Consider the following 21010-nt stretch of genomic DNA (forward strand, 5'->3'; position numbering starts at 1 on the left):
GCATGTCTGCAGGGGATTGAGTCGTCACTGTGTTGTGACTATTTACAATAGTGTAAGACTTCAGGTATGACTTGTTTAAATGAGGCATGTCTGCAGGGGGTTGAGTCATCACTGTGTTGTGACTATTTACAATAGTGTAAGACTTCAGGTATGACTTGTTTAAATGAGGTATGTCTGCAGGGGGTTGAGCCATCACTGTGTTGTGACTATTTACAACCGTATAAGATTTCAGTTATGACTTGTTTAAATGAGGCATGTCTGCAGGGGCTGAGGCATCACTGTGTTGTGACTATTTACAATAGTGTAAGACTTCAGGTATGACTTGTTTAAATGAGGTATGTCTGCAGGGGGTAAGTCATCACTGTGTTGTGACTATTTACAATAGTGTAAGACTTCAGGTATGACTTGTTTAAATGAGGCATGTCTGCAGGGGTTGAGTCATCACTGTGTTGTGACTATTTACAATAGTGTAAGACTTCAGGTATGACTTGTTTAAATGAGGTATGTCTGCAGGGGGTGAGTCATCACTGTGTTGTGACTATTTACAATAGTGTAAGACTTCAGGTATGACTTGTATAAATGAGGTATGTCTGCAGGGGGTTGAGTCATCACTATGCTGTGCCTATTTACAATAGTGTAAGACTTCAGGTATGACTTGTTTAAATGAGGTATGTCTGCAGGGGTTGGGTCGTCACTGTGTTGTGACTATTTACAATAGTGTAAGACTTCAGGTATGACTTGTTTAAATGAGGTATGTCTGCAGGGGGTTGGGTCGTCACTGTGTTGTGACTATTTACAATAGTGTAAGACTTCAGGTATGACTTGTTTAAATGAGGTATGTCTGCAGGGGGTTGAGTCATCACTGTGTTGTGACTATTTACAATAGTGTAAGACTTCAGGTATGACTTGTTTAAATGAGGTATGTCTGCAGGGGGTTAAGTCATCACTGTGCTGTGACTATTTACAATAGTGTAAGACTTCAGGTATGACTTGTTTAAATGAGGTATGTCTGCAGGGGGTAAGTCATCACTGTGTTGTGACTATTTACAATAGTGTAAGACTTCAGGTATGACTTGTTTAAATGAGGTATGGCTGCAGAGGCTGAGTCGTCACTGTGTAGTGACTATTTACAATAGTGTAAGACTTCAGGTATGACTTGTTTAAATGAGGTATGTCTGCAGGGGTTGAGTCATCACTGTGTTGTGACGATTTACAATAGTGTAAGACTTCAGGTATGACTTGTTTAAATGAGGCATGTCTGCAGGGGGTTGAGTCATCACTGTGTTGTCACTATTTACAATAGTGTAAGACTTCAGGTATGACTTGTTTAAATGAGGCATGTCTGCAGGGGTTGAGTCATCACTGTGTTGTGACTATTTACAATAGTGTAAGACTTCAGGTATGACTTGTTTAAATGAGGTATGTCTGCAGGGGGTTGAGTCATCACTGTGTTGTGACTATTTACAATAGTGTAAGACTTCAGGTATGACTTGTTTAAATGAGGTATGTCTGCAGAGGGTTGAGTCATCACTGTGTTGTGACTATTTACAATAGTGTAAGACTTCAGGTATGACTTGTTTAAATGAGGCATGTCTGCAGGGGGTTGAGTCATCACTGTGTTGTGACTATTTACAATAGTGTAAGACTTCAGGTATGACTTGTTTAAATGAGGTATGTCTGCAGAGGGTAGAGTCATCACTGTGTTGTGACTATTTACAATAGTGTAAGACTTCAGGTATGACTTGTTTAAATGAGGCATGTCTGCAGGGGGTTGAGTCATCACTGTGTTGTGACTATTTACAATAGTGTAAGACTTCAGGTATGACTTGTTTAAATGAGGTATGTCTGCAGGGGGTTGAGTCATCACTGTGTTGTGACTATTTACAATAGTGTAAGACTTCAGGTATGACTTGTTTAAATGAGGTATGTCTGCAGGGGGTTGAGTCATCACTGTGTTGTGACTATTTACAATAGTGTAAGACTTCAGGTATGACTTGTTTAAATGAGGTATGTCTGCAGGGGGTTGAGTCATCACTGTTTTGTGACTATTTACAATAGTGTAAGACTTCAGGTATGACTTGTTTAAATGAGGTATGGCTGCAGAGGCTGAGTCGTCACTGTGTAGTGACTATTTACAATAGTGTAAGACTTCAGGTATGACTTGTTTAAATGAGGTATGTCTGCAGAGGGTTGAGTCATCACTGTGTTGTCACTATTTACAATAGTGTAAGACTTCAGGTATGACTTGTTTAAATGAGGTATGGCTGCAGAGGCTGAGTCATCACTGTGTAGTGACTATTTACAATAGTGTAAGACTTCAGGTATGACTTGTTTAAATGAGGCATGTCTGCAGGGGGTTGGATTGTCACTGTGTTGTGACTATTTACAATAGTGTAAGACTTCAGGTATGACTTGTTTAAATGAGGCATGTCTGCAGGGGGTTGAGTCGTCACTGTGTTGTGACTATTTACAATAGTGTAAGACTTCAGGTATGACTTGTTTAAATGAGGTATGGCTGCAGAGGCTGAGTCATCACTGTGTTGTGACTATTTACAATAGTGTAAGACTTCAGGTATGACTTGTTTAAATGAGGTATGTCTGCAGGGGGTTGAGTCATCACTGTGTTGTGACTATTTACAATAGTGTAAGACTTCAGGTATGACTTGTTTAAATGAGGTATGTCTGCAGGGGTTGAGTCATCACTGTGTTGTGACTATTTACAATAGTGTAAGACTTCAGGTATGACTTGTTTAAATGAGGTATGTCTGCAGGGGGTTGAGTCATCACTGTGTTGTGACTATTTACAATAGTGTAAGACTTCAGGTATGACTTGTTTAAATGAGGCATGTCTGCAGGGGGTTGAGTCATCACTGTGTTGTGACTATTTACAATAGTGTAAGACTTCAGGTATGACTTGTTTAAATGAGGCATGTCTGCAGGGGTTGAGTCATCACTGTGTTGTGACTATTTACAATAGTGTAAGACTTCAGGTATGACTTGTTTAAATGAGGCATGTCTGCAGGGGGTTGAGTCATCACTGTGTTGTGACTATTTACAATAGTGTAAGACTTCAGGTATGATTTGTTTAAATGAGGCATGTCTGCACGGGGTTGAGTCATCACTGTGTTGTGACTATTTACAATAGTGTAAGACTTCAGGTATGATTTGTTTAAATGAGGTATGTCTGCAAGGGGTTGAGTCATCACTGTGTTGTGACTATTTACAAAAGTGTAAGACTTCAAGTATGACTTGTTTAAATGAGGTATGTCTGCAGGGGGTTGGGTCGTCACTGTGTTGTGACTATTTACAATAGTGTAAGACTTCAGGTATGACTTGTTTAAATGAGGTATGTCTGCAGGGGGTTGAGTCATCACTGTGTTGTGACTATTTACAATAGTGTAAGACTTCAGGTATGACTTGTTTAAATGAGGCATGTCTGCAGGGGGTTGAGTCATCACTGTGTTGTGACTATTTACAATAGTGTAAGACTTCAGGTATGACTTGTTTAAATGAGGCATGTCTGCAGGGGGTTGAGTCATCACTGTGTTGTGACTATTTACAATAGTGTAAGACTTCAGGTATGACTTGTTTAAATGAGGTATGTCTGCAGGGGGTGAGTCATCACTGTGTTGTGACTATTTACAATAGTGTAAGACTTCAGGTATGACTTGTTTAAATGAGGTATGTCTGCAGGGGTTTAGTCATCACTGTGTTGTGACTATTTACAATAGTGTAAGACTTCAGGTATGACTTGTTTAAATGAGGTATGTCTGCAAGGGCTTGAGTCATCACTGTGTTGTGACTATTTACAATAGTGTAAGACTTCAGGTATGACTTGTTTAAATGAGGCATGTCTGCAGGGGGTTGAGTCATCACTGTGTTGTGACTATTTACAATAGTGTAAGACTTCAGGTATGACTTGTTTAAATGAGGTATGTCTGCAGGGGTTGAGTCATCACTGTGTTGTGACTATTTACAATAGTGTAAGACTTCAGGTATGACTTGTTTAAATGAGGCATGTCTGCAGGGGGTTGAGTCATCACTGTGTTGTGACTATTTACAATAGTGTAAGACTTCAGGTATGACTTGTTTAAATGAGGTATGTCTGCAAGGGTTTGGGTCATCACTGTGTTGTGACTATTTACAATAGTGTAAGACTTCAGGTATGACTTGTTTAAATGAGGTATGTCTGCAGGGGGTTGAGTCATCACTGTGTTGTGACTATTTACAATAGTGTAAGACTTCAGGTATGACTTGTTTAAATGAGGTATGTCTGCAGGGGGTTGAGTCATCACTGTGTTGTGACTATTTACAATAGTGTAAGACTTCAGGTATGACTTGTTTAAATGAGGTATGTCTGCAGAGGTTGAGTCATCACTGTGTTGTGACTATTTACAATAGTGTAAGACTTCAGGTATGACTTGTTTAAATGAGGTATGTCTGCAGGGGGTTGAGTCATCACTGTGTTGTGACTATTTACAATAGTGTAAGACTTCAGGTATGACTTGTTTAAATGAGGTATGGCTGCAGAGGCTGAGTCGTCACTGTGTAGTGACTATTTACAATAGTGTAAGACTTCAGGTATGACTTGTTTAAATGAGGCATGTCTGCAGGAGGTTGAGTCATCACTGTGTTGTGACTATTTACAATAGTGTAAGACTTCAGGTATGACTTGTTTAAATGAGGCATGTCTGCAGGGGGTTGAGTCATCACTGTGTTGTGACTATTTACAATAGTGTAAGACTTCAGGTATGACTTGTATAAATGAGGTATGTCTGCAGGGGGTTGAGTCATCACTATGCTGTGACTATTTACAATAGTGTAAGACTTCAGGTATGACTTGTTTAAATAAGGTATGTCTGCAGGGGGTGAGTCATCACTGTGTTGTGACGATTTACAATAGTGTAAGACTTCAGGTATGACTTGTTTAAATGAGGTATGTCTGCAGAGGGTTGAGTCATCACTGTGTTGTGACTATTTACAATAGTGTAAGACTTCAGGTATGACTTGTTTAAATGAGGCATGTCTGCAGGGGTTGAGTCATCACTGTGTTGTGACTATTTACAATAGTGTAAGACTTCAGGTATGACTTGTTTAAATGAGGTATGTCTGCAGGGGGTTGAGTCATCACTGTGTTGTGACTATTTACAATAGTGTAAGACTTCAGGTATGACTTGTTTAAATGAGGCATGTCTGCAGGGGGTTGAGTCATCACTGTGTTGTGACTATTTACAATAGTGTAAGACTTCAGGTATGACTTGTTTAAATGAGGTATGTCTGCAGGGGGTTGAGTCATCACTATGCTGTGACTATTTACAATAGTGTAAGACTTCAGGTATGACTTGTTTAAATGAGGTATGTCTGCAGTGGGTTGAGTAGTCACTGTGTTGTGACTATTTACAATAGTGTAAGACTTCAGGTATGACTTGTTTAAATGAGGTATGTCTGCAGGGGGTTGGGTCGTCACTGTGTTGTGACTATTTACAATAGTGTAAGACTTCAGGTATGACTTGTTTAAATGAGGTATGTCTGCAGGGGTTGAGTCATCACTGTGTTGTGACTATTTACAATAGTGTAAGACTTCAGGTATGACTTGTTTAAATGAGGCATGTCTGCAGGGGGTTGAGTCATCACTGTGTTGTGACTATTTACAATAGTGTAAGACTTCAGGTATGACTTGTTTAAATGAGGCATGTCTGCAGGGGGTTGAGTCATCACTGTGTTGTGACTATTTACAATAGTGTAAGACTTCAGGTATGACTTGTTTAAATGAGGTATGTCTGCAGAGGCTGAGTCGTCACTGTGTTGTGACTATTTACAATAGTGTAAGACTTCAGGTATGACTTGTTTAAATGAGGCATGCCTGCAGGGGTTTAGTCATCACTGTGTTGTGACTATTTACAATAGTGTAAGACTTCAGGTATGACTTGTTTAAATGAGGCATGTCTGCATGGGGTTGAGTCATCACTATGTTGTGACTATTTACAATAGTGTAAGACTTCAGGTATGACTTGTTTAAATGAGGTATGTCTGCAGGGGGTGAGTCATCACTGTGTTGTGACGATTTACAATAGTGTAAGACTTCAGGTATGACTTGTTTAAATGAGGTATGTCTGCAGGGGGTAAGTCATCACTGTGTTGTGACTATTTACAATAGTGTAAGACTTCAGGTATGACTTGTTTAAATGAGGTATGTCTGCAGGGGGTTGAGTCATCACTGTGTTGTGACTATTTACAATAGTGTAAGACTTCAGGTATGACTTGTTTAAATGAGGTATGTCTGCAGGGGGTTGAGTCATCACTGTGTTGTGACTATTTACAATAGTGTAAGACTTCAGGTATGACTTGTTTAAATGAGGTATGTCTGCAGGGGGTGAGTCATCACTGTGTTGTGACTATTTACAATAGTGTAAGACTTCAGGTATGACTTGTTTAAATGAGGTATGTCTGCAGAGGCTGAGTCGTCACTGTGTAGTGACTATTTACAATAGTGTAAGACTTCAGGTATGACTTGTTTAAAAGAGGCATGTCTGCAGGGGGTTGAGTCATCACTGTGTTGTGACTATTTACAATAGTGTAAGACTTCAGGTATGACTTGTTTAAATGAGGTATGTCTGCAGGGGTTGAGTCATCACTGTGTTGTGACTATTTACAATAGTGTAAGACTTCAGGTATGACTTGTTTAAATGAGGTATGTCTGCAGGGGGTTGAGTCATCACTGTTTTGTGACTATTTACAATAGTGTAAGACTTCAGGTATGACTTGTTTAAATGAGGTATGGCTGCAGAGGCTGAGTCATCACTGTGTAGTGACTATTTACAATAGTGTAAGACTTCAGGTATGACTTGTTTAAATGAGGTATGGCTGCAGAGGCTGAGTCGTCACTGTGTTGTGACTATTTACAATAGTGTAAGACTTCAGGTATGACTTGTTTAAATGAGGCATGTCTGCAGGGGGTTGAGTCATCACTGTGTTGTGACTATTTACAATAGTGTAAGACTTCAGGTATGACTTGTTTAAATGAGGTATGTCTGCAGGGGTTGAGTCATCACTGTGTTGTGACTATTTACAATAGTGTAAGACTTCAGGTATGACTTGTTTAAATGAGGTATGTCTGCAGGGGGTTGAGTCATCACTGTGTTGTGACTATTTACAATAGTGTAAGACTTCAGGTATGACTTGTTTAAATGAGGCATGTCTGCAGGGGTTGAGTCATCACTGTGTTGTGACTATTTACAATAGTGTAAGACTTCAGGTATGACTTGTTTAAATGAGGTATGTCTGCAGGGGGTTGAGTCATCACTGTGTTGTGACTATTTACAATAGTGTAAGACTTCAGGTATGACTTGTTTAAATGAGGTATGTCTGCAGGGGGTTGAGTCATCACTGTGTTGTGACTATTTACAATAGTGTAAGACTTCAGGTATGACTTGTTTAAATGAGGTATGTCTGCAGGGGGTTGAGTCATCACTGTGTTGTGACTATTTACAATAGTGTAAGACTTCAGGTATGACTTGTTTAAATGAGGTATGGCTGCAGAGGCTGAGTCGTCACTGTGTAGTGACTATTTACAATAGTGTAAGACTTCAGGTATGACTTGTTTAAATGAGGCATGTCTGCAGAGGCTGAGTCATCACTGTGTTGTGACTATTTACAATAGTGTAAGACTTCAGGTATGACTTGTTTAAATGAGGCATGTCTGCAGGGGGTTGAGTCATCACTGTGTTGTGACTATTTACAATAGTGTAAGACTTCAGGTATGACTTGTTTAAATGAGGTATGTCTGCAGAGGGTTGAGTCATCACTGTGTTGTGACTATTTACAATAGTGTAAGACTTCAGGTATGACTTGTTTAAATGAGGTATGTCTGCAGGGGGTGAGTCATCACTGTGTTGTGACGATTTACAATAGTGTAAGACTTCAGGTATGACTTGTTTAAATGAGGTATGTCTGCAGGGGGTAAGTCATCACTGTGTTGTGACTATTTACAATAGTGTAAGACTTCAGGTATGACTTGTTTAAATGAGGTATGTCTGCAGGGGGTTGAGTCATCACTGTGTTGTGACTATTTACAATAGTGTAAGACTTCAGGTATGACTTGTTTAAATGAGGCATGTCTGCAGGGGGTTGAGTCATCACTGTGTTGTGACTATTTACAATAGTGTAAGACTTCAGGTATGACTTGTTTAAATGAGGTATGTCTGCAGGGGGTTGAGTCATCACTGTGTTGTGACTATTTACAATAGTGTAAGACTTCAGGTATGACTTGTTTAAATGAGGTATGTCTGCAGAGGCTGAGTCGTCACTGTGTAGTGACTATTTACAATAGTGTAAGACTTCAGGTATGACTTGTTTAAATGAGGCATGTCTGCAGGGGGTTGAGTCATCACTGTGTTGTGACTATTTACAATAGTGTAAGACTTCAGGTATGACTTGTTTAAATGAGGTATGTCTGCAGGGGTTGAGTCATCACTGTGTTGTGACTATTTACAATAGTGTAAGACTTCAGGTATGATTTGTTTAAATGAAGCATGTCTGCACGGGGTTGAGTCATCACTGTGTTGTGACTATTTACAATAGTGTAAGACTTCAGGTATGACTTGTTTAAATGAGGTATGGCTGCAGAGGCTGAGTCGTCACTGTGTAGTGACTATTTACAATAGTGTAAGACTTCAGGTATGACTTGTTTAAATGAGGTATGTCTGCAGGGGTTGAGTCATCACTGTGTTGTGACTATTTACAATAGTGTAAGACTTCAGGTATGACTTGTTTAAATGAGGTATGTCTGCAGGGGGCTGAGTCATCACTGTGTTGTGACTATTTACAATAGTGTAAGACTTCAGGTATGACTTGTTTAAATGAGGTATGTCTGCAGGTGGTTGAGTCATCACTGTGTTGTGACTATTTACAATAGTGTAAGACTTCAGGTATGACTTGTTTAAATGAGGTATGTCTGCAGGGGGTTGGGTCGTCACTGTGCTGTGACTGTTTGGAATTGTCTAAGGTTACAGGTACTACTTGTTTAAATGGTACTGCGTGTTGCTCAATAGAAAATCCACAATGGTACCTCCTAAATTCTCAAACAAATCGCAGCAAGACCATAACTAAAGCATTAATTATATTTCCTGCCAGCAGTCACGACTGCTGGGTTTACCTTGTTTGTCTCTATTTTGTGGTTTGATTAAGGACAACACATAACCTGCATGCAGCATGAACACATCTCTTCATTTTGTGTTTGAGACAAGAAAAGCAAAAAACACACAAACAGCAAAGGTCAGCTACTACAGTATTTATTTTTTTCTTGATTGCATGTTTTTATGAAAAATAAGAACCAGCTATAGCCTGTAGAATTAAGTTAAAGTCTGACAGTTAATTTTAATGCACTTTTCGTACTGTCTAAGCATATGCAAAGCACGCATGATACAGCATTCAAAGCAGTGCGTTACTGAATCGTAAGAACTTTGCTAACCTGTGATAAAAGGTTACTTGTTTAATTGTTCTCATATGGCAAAACAGCATTTGTGAACCTTATAAAAAGGAGTGAGGTCTTTTTAATGACTACAAGATAACTGTTTTATACCAAAGGTAGCTCTTCATGGCATTGTACAGTGTGTTATTTGATAAAGGAATGTTGCTAGCTTTAATATTGTTTCATCATTGGAAAACTTAACTTCATTGTAAAAGTGGGCATAATATATTTTTCCTGAGTTTTACTGGCTTTGCCCTTGTCATTATGCAATGGTTTCTTTTTAGCAATGTTCTTTAGTATATCTGATTCTCTGACATCTGTCCTTCTTCTCTTTACTGCTAAGTTGTGAAAGCCCAGCAGAGCTGATATATACTATCAGAGGGATCTACAGTTATATTTTACTCTTTTTTAAGTAAACATTTTATTAGTTTCTTCTATGCTGCATACTTTATAGTAGTATATTTCCTTAGTTTTACCTTCTTATACTACAACTGTAACTTATCTTTCTAATTTGCATAACTTTTGGTTGCAAATATGTAATTTAGCCTGTTTTCTTTTAGTATGTGTTTAGGATTTGTAGTCACTCTTGTTTCATTTTTTTCATAAAGTCGTCACTTTAGCAACGTACTAACTGTTGATTGCCTATGAACTCTCTGGTGAATAGCTTGCCTTTCCCATTTCCTTAATTAACTATATTGATCTCTGACTAATTCTGCACAATGTTTACTTAAATTCTCTGTATTGTATTGATCAGTGTGGCTTACTATCTATAATGTTATTTTAATGGTCTGTATGGTACCTTACGTATTTAGTGGCCATGGCCAAAAAGTGTCCTTGTATTTATCAATGCACCTGCAGAGTTAAAAACAAACAAACTATAAATAAATAAATAAATAACTAAAGGTATCATATGGACTCAGAAATCATTGTATAATAGAAAGGTCAATCATTTTTTTAATTATTATTACTTTTGGATTTCTGTTTGCCCATTAAAACATATTTTGTAGATATGTTTGTTAATTTTCAATAAAATATCTTAATTTTGAGTGTAACATTAATTTATCATGATGTGGTTGTGAATGCATATTCTTCACTTTAGAAATGATTTAAAAACATTTTAATTTTGCATATTTTCACAAAACAGGTTATATCACAAAACTCTGCAGTTATAATGACTAATTTATATTCTGAAGCAAAAAAGTCCTTATTCAACAAGTTATATCACAGAGTTGCACAGAGTGTATGCCAAGATGTGCACAAGGGGCCATGCACCAAAACAGTGTGATGATGTATGTAAAATGGTGAAGTGCAGTGAAAGGGGCCATGCACCAAAACAGTGTGACGATGTATGTAAAATGGTGAAGTGCAGTGGAAGGGGCCATGCACCAAGACAGTGTGATGATGTATGTAAAATGGTGAAGTGCAGTGAAAGGGGCCATGCACCAAAACAGTGTGATGATGTATGTAAAACGGTGAAGTGCATTGAAAGGGGCCATGCACCAAGAGAGTGTGATGATGTATGTAAAATGGTGAAGTGCAGTGAAAGGGGCCATGCACCAAAACAGTGTGATGATGTATGTAAAATGGTGAAGTGCAGTGAAAGGGCCATGCACCAAAACAGTGTGATGATGTATGTAAAATGGTGAAGTGCAGTGAAAGGGTCCATGCACCAAACAGTGTAATGATGTATGTAAAATGGTGAAGTGCAATGAAAGGGGTCATGCACCAAAACAGTGAGATTTTGTATGTAAAATGGTGAAGTGCAGTGAAAGGGGCCATGCACCAAAACAGTGTGATGATGTATGTAAAATGGTGAAGTGCAATGAAAGGGGTCATGCACCAAAACAGTGTGAGGATGTATGTAAAATGATGAAGTGCAGTGAAAGGGACCATGCACCAAAACAGTGTGATGATGTATGTAAAGTGATGAAGTGCATTGAAAGGGGCCATGCACCAAAACAGTGTGATGATGTATGTAAAATGGTGAAGTGCAGTGGAAGGGGCCATGCGCCAAGACAGTGTGATGATGTATGTAAAATGGTGAAGTGCAGAGAAAGGGGCCATGCACCAAGACAGTGTGATGATGTATGTAAAACAGTGAAGTGCAGTGGAAGGGGCCATGCACCAAGACAGTGTGATGATGTATGTAAAATGGTGAAGTGCAGTGAAAGGGGCCCTGCACCAAAACAGTGTGATGATGTATGTAAAATGGTGAAGTGCAGTGAAAGGGGCCATGCACCAAAGCAGTGTGATGATGTATGTAAAATGGTAAAGTGCAGTGAAAGGGGCCATGCACCAAACAGTGTGACGATGTATGTAAAATGGTGAAGTGCAATGAAAGGGGTCATGCACCAAAACAGTGTGATGATGTATGTAAAATGGTGAAGTGCAGTGAAAGGGGCCATGCACCAAAACAGTGTGACGATGTATGTAAAATGGTGAAGTGCAGTGAAAGGGGCCATGCACCAAGACAGTGTGATGATGTATGTAGCAGTGAAAGGGGCCATGCACCAAAACAGTGTGACGATGTATGTAAAATGGTGAAGTGCAGTGAAAGGGGCCATGCACCAAGACAGTGTGATGATGTATGTAAAATGGTGAAGTGCAGTGAAAGGGGCCATGCACCAAGACAGTGTGATGATGTATGTAAAATGGTGAAGTGCAGTGAAAGGGGCCATGCACCAAAACAATGTGATGATGTATGTAAAATGGTGAAGTGCAGTGAAAGGGGCCATGCACCAAAACAGTGTGATGATGTATGTAAAATGGTGAAGTGCAGTGAAAGGGGCCATGCACCAAAACAGTGTGATGATGTATGTAAAATGGTGAAGTGCAGTGAAAGGGGCCATGCACCAAACAGTGTGACAATGTATGTAAAATGGTGAAGTGCAGTGAAAGGGGCCATGCACCAAGACAGTGTGATGATGTATGTAAAATGGTGAAGTGCAGTGAAGAATAACTGCAGCAGCACAAGCGAGACAGAGCAGAACCCATGCAGAAGATGATGGGCTTGTAATACTGCGGACTGATAGCCTAGTGTTTACCTGTGAAACTACAGACTATGATACTTCCCCCAGCTCTTACTGGACAATGCTGCTTTTACCCTGTGTCAAGTCCATTTCCTTCACCAGTTTAAAAAAAAAAAAAAAAAGCAGACCTTGCATTTGCATGTTCATCTTTTGCTCCAACAGTGGTGAGGCTTGTAGGCTTCTGCTATTACTTTGATGATTACAAGATCCTCTTACATTCAAGCAGTTTATAGACTCATAAACTCTTGGGTATCTAGTCTGCAATCTTCTTCTCTCAGTTGTAAGAATTTCTTAATTTCCAACGTTGCCACCTCACTGTCCCTAAAGGTCTTGATACTTCCTGGACAAACTACCCTTAGTACAGCAGGGTAAACTTGTTTGCACCTCACACACAGGGCTCTACACTCCTTTAAGAGGGGAGAAACTTGTTCATTTGCAGTCTCATATGCACTGAATAATCATTCACTACATAAACCGTTGATGTGCACACCTTTAAATTTTACCTTCTGTCAAAGTTTAGACAACACTGATTCCTTTACTTGATAATGTTGGTATTTTAGCACAACATGGCTAGGATGAGTGTCTTTAGATAACCTGGAGTGAATATTCTGTGGGTGTATTCACTAATATTTCCTCTTGTTTTATTCCTGTCCAGTTACTGAGGTGTAGTTAATGAACGTCCAAGCCTTCTGATCTGTCTGGTATACCCTGAAACAGAGGTTTCCCTTCTGGAGAGATCTTTAATTCATTTAGTTTGGTCACCACTTCCTCACGAAATACCTTTGGTTCTATTGCCTTTGCTTTTGTGTCTGCCTCCAAATTTCTGTAATATAGTAATCAATTCTGCATGACTATTTAAAGCTTGTTCAATGGCCTCTAATCTTTTCTCATTCTCTTGCATGTAGTCTGCAGTACATTAATAATTTTAACAATCTCTGAGTGCATCTGATTAATTTTCTCCCCACTGTTTACTGTCATGTTCTTCATAGATCCTGCCATGTTTTTGCCTGCTATCAGAAAAAAAGTCCCCTTTACATTTAACTGATTTAGTTCTCACTTCCCTGACTGCTTTAGGAAAGATATTCACCTACCAAAAAGATGGTAGAAGGTGTGACTGGAGGCCATGTAATATAAAGATGAACTAACAAAATTACACCTTTTATGCTTTCCTGCACACAAAGAATTAAAATGTGTGTGTCTAACTCAATCTGCCACCATATCAGAAGTCCGCAGTTCTCTTATTTTGTGCTATTTTGCTAATTAGCTTGATCAGTTTTGGTTTCTCTGTAATTACACTTCAGTTTATTTACTGTCAAACAAGCAATGATGTAAAGATGCTCAGTTCCAGGGATATTCAGGGCTGGATTCAAGAGAATGGCAATGCATTGTAGGTACTGCCAAAATCAGTAAATATGCAGCACCATGTGTTATAATGCAGATGTTAGACAAGCTGCATCAGAATCAGTACCAGAATCACATTTATTGGCTAAGTATACATGCATACAAGGAAAATGACTCCAGTTTCAATGACTCTCCAAGTATGAATTACATAAATGACATACATATAACTATTAAGAACAAGACAAACAACATACATGCAACTATTAAGAACAAGAAAAAAAGTAAATATACATATACATATATATATATATATATATATATATATATATATATATATATATATATATATGTATATATATATATATATACATATATACATATACATACAAGGTGAAAGTGCAACTCAGTGCAAGAAATACTGAAATAAACTCTGAAAGAAACAAGTATTAACAATATGTAATCAATACTGCAGAACCCCTGGACGCTTTGGAAGAAGAATACCTCAAACTAATAAGCTGAGTTAACCGTTTATGAACTTGACGGCCTGTGGAAAAAACTGTTATCATATCTGCTTGTTTTGTGTATTATTCTATAATGCCTGGCTGATGATAATATTTCAAAAACATGGTGGCCTGGATGTGAAGGGTCAGTGATGATCTTCCCTGCCCTTTTCATGACTCTGGAATAGTACAGGTCCTGTAAGGAGGGCAAACTAGCACCAGTGATATTTTCGGCAGACCTGACTATTCGATGTAACCTATTTTTGTTATGATTAGACAGAGATCCAAACCACAATCTTATGGATGAGCTGAGAACAGACTCGATGACTGCTGTATAGAACTGAATCAACAGTTCCTGTGGGAGGCTGAACTTCATCTGTCGTGCAAAGTGCATTCACTGTTGTGCCTTTTTTATGATGGACCCTACATTGGTCTCCCACTTCAATTCCCAGGAGATTATACATCCCCAAAACTTGAAAGAGTCCACAGCTGACACAGCAGTATTAAATATAAAGAGGGGAGATAATATTGTAGTATCACTCTAAAAGTCCACTGTCATCTCAACAGTTTTAAGAGTGTTCAGTTCCAGATTATTCTGACTACACCAAAGGGCCAGCTGCTCAGCCTTCCATCGGTATGCAGACTCATCACCATTCCTGATGAGCCTGATGATAGTTGTATTGTCTGCATATTTAATAAGTCTGACAGAGGGGTCCTTAGAGGGGCAGTCATTAGTGTAGATGGAGAATAGCAGTGGAGAGATCACACATTCCTGGGGGACACCTGTACTGATCGTGCGATAGCTAGATGTAAATTCCCCCAGTTTCACCTGCTGTTTCCTACTGGTTAGAAAACTGGTGATCCATTGACAGGTGGAGCAGGAACAGAAAGCTGGGAGAATTTCAAGTGAAGAAGTTCTGGAATTATTGTATTAAATGCAGAGCTGATGTTCACAAACAGAATCCTTGTATATGTCCCTGGGTTGTCAAGATGTTGCAAGATATAGTGCAGGCCCATATTAACTGCATCATCCACTGACTGGTTGTCTCGATAAGCAAACTGAAGGGGGGGTCCAATGAGGGAGCTGTAATATCCTTGAAGTGAGCTAACACCTGCCTCTCAAATGTCTTCATGACCACTGATGTCAGAGGAACAGGCCTGTAGTCATTCAGTCCTGTTACAGTGGATGTTTTAGGCACTGGAATGTTTGTGGCTTGTTTGAAACATAATGGAACTTCACACAGCTCCAATGATTTATTAAAAATGATTAGCATACTAATGGCAACCTTCCACAAAGCATGAAGACATGGCAAAAGGGTCCATAAAATGTGTACCCCAATAAAAATAATTTTAACGAAAGTAGGGGAATGAACATGCAGTTAAATGGACGACATGGCAAATGCAATGGAAGACAGTGAACTAACATTTATGAATGTATTCACCAGAAAATTACAGCAACTAACTCAGTAAAAATCACACACACACACACACACACACACACACACACACACACACACACACACACACACACACACACACACACACACACACACACACACACTCTGCAAGCAACAACAGAAAAAAGAAGTTATGTACCTACCATAACATTCCATGTGAGTTGTCCATCTCGCCTTCATTCTTTACTGATTGGTTTGGAACCGATCCTCGGTTTTGATTCAGCCATTTACTAAAGCTCAAGGTCTTCAGCTAGCTCGTGGCTCACTCCCTATCCCATGATGCTGCAGGGCATTCCCCAGATCTTGTTTGCTGATACAGAAATACTAGTATATAATCAAATATACTTGCATAGAGAAAAAGGGACTTATTGTAAGCTGGTAAGCTAAGACAAATGGATCAAAAACCCATTAGGTGCCAAATTGTGACCTCTCATTTCTCCAGGAACCAAGGAAGGAAGTTAGGAGGGTGGAGCGTAAGAATGAAGGTGAGATGGACAACTCACATGGAACGTTATGGTAGGTGCATAACTTCTTTATGTGAAGTTGTCCTATCTCACCTTCATTCTTTACTGATGGGACAGCGTCCCTAGCACTATCTTTCCTGGGTGGCTCACGGGAGTATATTCTTCAGAACAGTGGACCCAAGGGAGGCCTTGTCCCTAGAGGCCAAATCTACTTTGTAATAGGTGATATAGGTATGATGTCTCACTCACATAGCTGCTGCACAGGTGGTGTCTATTGGTAGTTTAGCATGAAATGCTGAGGAAGTAGAAACGGCTCTAGTAGTTTGTTTACTGACTTATAAGTCAACAAAATGCAGTCTGACAGCCACCTTGACAGAGCAGTTTTTGCTACAGGCATGCCTTTTTACATTCTGAAAAGGATACAAATAGTTGATCTGTTTTCCTGAATTCTTTTGTTCTGTGTAGACAGAAACGCAACTGTCTGTGCACATCAAGTTGACTGACACATCAAGTTGACATCTGTACACATCAAGTTGGTGAAGCATATATTCTGCCTTATTGCCATACTTGGGAAAGAAAACTGGCAATTAGAATCTGAACATGCTTTTGGTAGAAACGTTGGGTTTATTCGGAGTGACACTTTGTAATTGTGGAACAACAAATATGGTGGTTTTATAGATAAAGCTTGTAACACCAAAACTCTCCTTGCTGATGTAATTGCCACTAGGAAAATGGTCTTCCATGTTAAGAACTTTATATCACATGAATATGATGGCTCAAAGGGAGGAAGGATTAATCTCAGCAGTACCAGATTCAGGTTCCATGGTGGAAGCGGAGGCCTGATAGAAAGTCTTAAAAGATTAGTGCATCTCAGAAAGGCCTTATATAGCCTATGGAACATAATATTTGGGCCTTCATTCCCAAAGTGAAAATTTGAGATTGCTGCTAGTTGTACTCGAATAGTAGCTGCAGCTGCTCCCTCATTCATCAAGAACTCTAGGATGGAAGATATAGGTGCTGAATAAGGATCAATGTGATTCTCTACTGCCCAGATTGAAAATGTTTTCCATTTGCTGAGATGTAATCTTCTGGTAGATGTATTGTGAGAAGAAATCAGGATATGTTGTGCTGGGGATGAAAGGTTTTGTAGCCTGGCTATGTTTGCAATTGGAGCAGCCAAGCTGTCAACTTGAGGGTCTAAAGGGATGGATGAAGAGTTCCAGATGAATGGATCAGGAGATCTGGAACTGGGTCCAGAATCCAAGGCTCTTCCTGAAGATGAGACCTTAGGAAGGGGAACCATATCTGTTGAGACCAGTAAGGGGCCATCCGGATTAATGTCTTTCCCAACACACTGGCTTTCTGATGAACTTTGGGTATCAATGGAAAGGGTGGGAAAGTGTAGAGGAGAACCAGCGGCCAATCATGTACAAGTGCATCCCTTGGGGATTCCCCCCGAGGAGAGATCAGGGCAAAGGAGCTGCTGCATTTTGCTTTGATGGATGTGACAAAAATATCACAGCAAGTCTGGCCCCATTTTTGGAAAATCATTTCTGCCACTTCTTGTTTTAGGGACCACTTGTGAAACATTAGAATTGCTCTGCTGAGTTTGTCTGCTATCACGTTGGATTTCCCCCAGGATGTGCATTGCTATCAGAAAACGTTGGGAGAAAGTCACCCACTGCCATACTCTGAGAGCCTCTTGACAAAGTGGGTAAGATTTGGTTCCTCCTTGTTTGTTTATGTACCAAACCACTGACATGTTCTGTCTGGACTGCAATTGTTGCCAGTGGAAAAGTGTTGAAATGCCTGCAACACCAGAAGCACCGCTCTCATCTCTAGGACATTGATATGCAAATGGGCCTCATAATCCTGCCATTTGCCTTAGGCTGTCATTCCCTGATAATGCCCCCCACCCTATCTGGGAGGCATCTGTGGTTGCTGTGGCTAGAGGGGATGGGAAAATGTAAGGACGACCTAAGGTTAATAGATCTGAATCTAGCCACCAATGAAAGTCCCTTTTGCAACATTCCATTAGCATTATCTGGTGCAACATCTGAAGTTCCTGCATAGACTATTTAGTGAATAGGAGCCACTGTGAGATTCTCATGTGCATCCAAGTTAGGAGGATCATAGTGATTGTTGCCGCTATTGTACCCAACATCTTGAGAATTGTTCTTGCTTGAATCTTTGTTTTAGAGAGGAGGTCTCGAACCTGTGCTCATAGGGTTTGTATCCTGTTTGGCAGAAGTTTCACTGTCATTGTAATGTTGTCTAATTCTGTGCATATAAAAATGATATGCTGAGATGGCAATAAGGCAGATTTTTCATAGTTTATCATAATTCCTAACTGAGCACAGGTATTCAAAATGGTGTCTCTTGCTTGCGAAAGTAGATACTTGTTGGTGGCAGTTAGGAGCCAGTCTTCTAAATATGGAAACACCCGGAATCCTGCATGTCTCAGGTGAGCCGTAACCACTGCCATACATTTGGTGAACACTCTGGGAGCTGTAGTGAGACTAAAGAGTAGGGCTCGGAACTGGAAATGACTGACTCCTAGCTGAAAGTGCAGATGACTCCTGGATGGCCTGTCCATTTTTATGTGATAGTACACATCTTGGAGGTCTATAGAGCACATCCAATTGTTTTTTCCCAGAAAATGTAGTATCGACTACAGTGTAACCATCCGGAACTTTGTCTTTTTTACAGATTTGTTTAAATTGCTGAGATCCAAAAAGGGTCTCCAGGCCCCTGTTTTCTTTGGAACTAAAAAGTACCTTGAGTAAGTTCCGTATCCTATCTGGTCTGCGGGGACCGGTTGGATGACTCTTTCTATCAACTTTTGAACTTCTATGGTTGCTTGCTTCCTGTGACTTGGTGGGACATCCAAATCCTTTTCATTAGTGGGGGGTGGGATGGAAAAGAGTATAGAGTACCCTCTGGATATGATCCTTTGTACCCACTTGTCCTTTGTTATTTTTAGCCAGGCATCTGGGTACAAGGATAAGTGAACCCCGACTGCCTCCAGAGGGGGACAGACAGGTCTCCTTTCAGAAATGCTGAAAGGGCTTGCCGAAGAAAGATTCTCGGGCACCCTAATTTTGCAGACCCCCTCTGCTGCATGGCCAGCATCGATTCATCATGTGTGTCTTGAAAGGCTGTCTGGGATTTTCAAAACCACATTTGTCCTCCCCTTTGATCTTGGGATAGGGTCTAGAAGGTGTGGAAAAATGGACTCCAATGGCAGAGAGAGTCTTTCCTTCCTGTTCACACCTGGTCAGTGTTTCTTTGACTTTAGGCCTGAAAAGTGACGAGCCATCAAAGGGGTTGTTAGTGAAGGATGACTTGAAGGGTTCCACAAATGAACACAAGTGTGTCTGGGAATGTCTCCTAAGGGCAATTCCTGAACCTGCTGACCTTCTCGCTCCATCGGCTGGGTAAGAGATAAGCCTCATGGATGAGTTAACTATTGAGTTAAGGGTTGAGAGCTGGGAAGATACTTTATCTGCCACTCCCACAGCTACAGTACCCTGGAAAGTATCTCCAAGCTCCTTTAGGAGATCTCTCTGTAATCTGGTGAAGTGAGTGAGGTAATTCATGGACTGTAGTGAAAAGGTTACTGAAGAGAACATGCGCTTACAGTATCTGTCCATAGTATGTGACTCCTTGTTTGGGGGATGGACAGATGTGGATGTTTCTGATAACTCCTTTTTGGTGGCTGCCGTTGCCACCATAGCAGCTACAGGAACACTTTTAGTGAGAAAACTCTTGTCTTCCGAGATGTTATGGATTTATTTGGCCTCCTAGGGAGGGGTTCCACTCTGTCCAGAGACTCCCATGTTTTTTGACAAAACTAATTCCATGAGCTCATCGAAAGGTAGAGACACCCAAGTTGCAGAAGGTTGAGACCCAAAAGGCTTCAGATAAATGGACTCTTCATTAGAAGGGGTGATGGCCTTCCAGCCACCTCTCTCTGTTTAAGGACTTCCAAGTTGTCTGCAAAAGAGACATCTTCAGAGGGCGACTGTGGGGACCATTCTGATTCACTGAGGTCCATGTCTGATGGGAAGGACTCCTCTGGGGTATCCAAATGTTTCCTCTTACATAGTCTCTTTCAGGGTGCCTCTTTGGATGGGGCTTCTTGAGAGGTTCCTGAAGAGAGGGGTTCACCCTCTGGGGCTTCCTGAGGCTTCAGGTCTCTATGCTGTTGTGGGATGGATTGTGCAGAAACAGATGCTGGTGCCTTAGGAAGAGGAATAGGAGGATCTGACAGACAGGATGCCCATGGACAAGGCTCTTCTCTCAGCCACAAGCCCCCCTCCCATGACCCAAGGAAACTTCCAGCTTCGAGGAACCAGAAGATCCCCCCGGCACCACAGGGGGATGCTCTGAGACTGAGGTAGGAGCTGAGCCCACCCAAGCTAAGAGAGACAAGTTTGGAACCGATAAAACCTCAGTCTGACTGTCCTCTCCAGACCTGACTGGAGAGTGTCAGCTCCTAGACCCCTCAGATGGCATCGAGGTAGTCAGAGCAGTCAGAGCCGAAGATGCCAATGTAGGTCTCAGCCCTGACAGGTCTTCCTCTATCAGTTCCACACATTCTGGCTCTAAGACTACAGTCTGGGCTGGAAGAGGAATTGACATAGAAGAGACTGGTGTGGTTGGTTCCAAAGACAGACGGGTCAGTTCCAACAAAATTTTGGCCAGTGCCTGCATCCTCAATAGCTTCTGCACCAGACGGTCCATATCA

General features: G+C 40.5%; 2 protein-coding genes across 2 annotated transcripts; both read left to right on the forward strand.

Moving 5' to 3' along the window:
* Positions 1-11221: 11221 nt before the first annotated feature.
* LOC122810167 (zinc finger protein GIS2-like) lies at positions 11222-11797 on the forward strand. Its single transcript, XM_044081645.1, has one exon. It carries the CDS (start codon positions 11222-11224, stop codon positions 11795-11797), a length of 576 nt encoding a protein of 191 aa, XP_043937580.1.
* A 50-nt stretch (positions 11798-11847) lies between these two features.
* On the forward strand, positions 11848-12354 carry LOC122810168 (cellular nucleic acid-binding protein-like). The gene has a single exon (XM_044081646.1). The coding sequence runs from the start codon at positions 11848-11850 to the stop codon at positions 12352-12354; it is 507 nt and encodes a 168-aa protein (XP_043937581.1).
* Positions 12355-21010: the final 8656 nt, after the last annotated feature.

The sequence above is a fragment of the Protopterus annectens genome, chromosome 8.part1 (assembly GCF_019279795.1).
Source record: "Protopterus annectens isolate FY-2018-M chromosome 8.part1, PAN1.0, whole genome shotgun sequence".
NCBI classification, from domain to species: Eukaryota; Metazoa; Chordata; order Ceratodontiformes; family Protopteridae; genus Protopterus; species Protopterus annectens.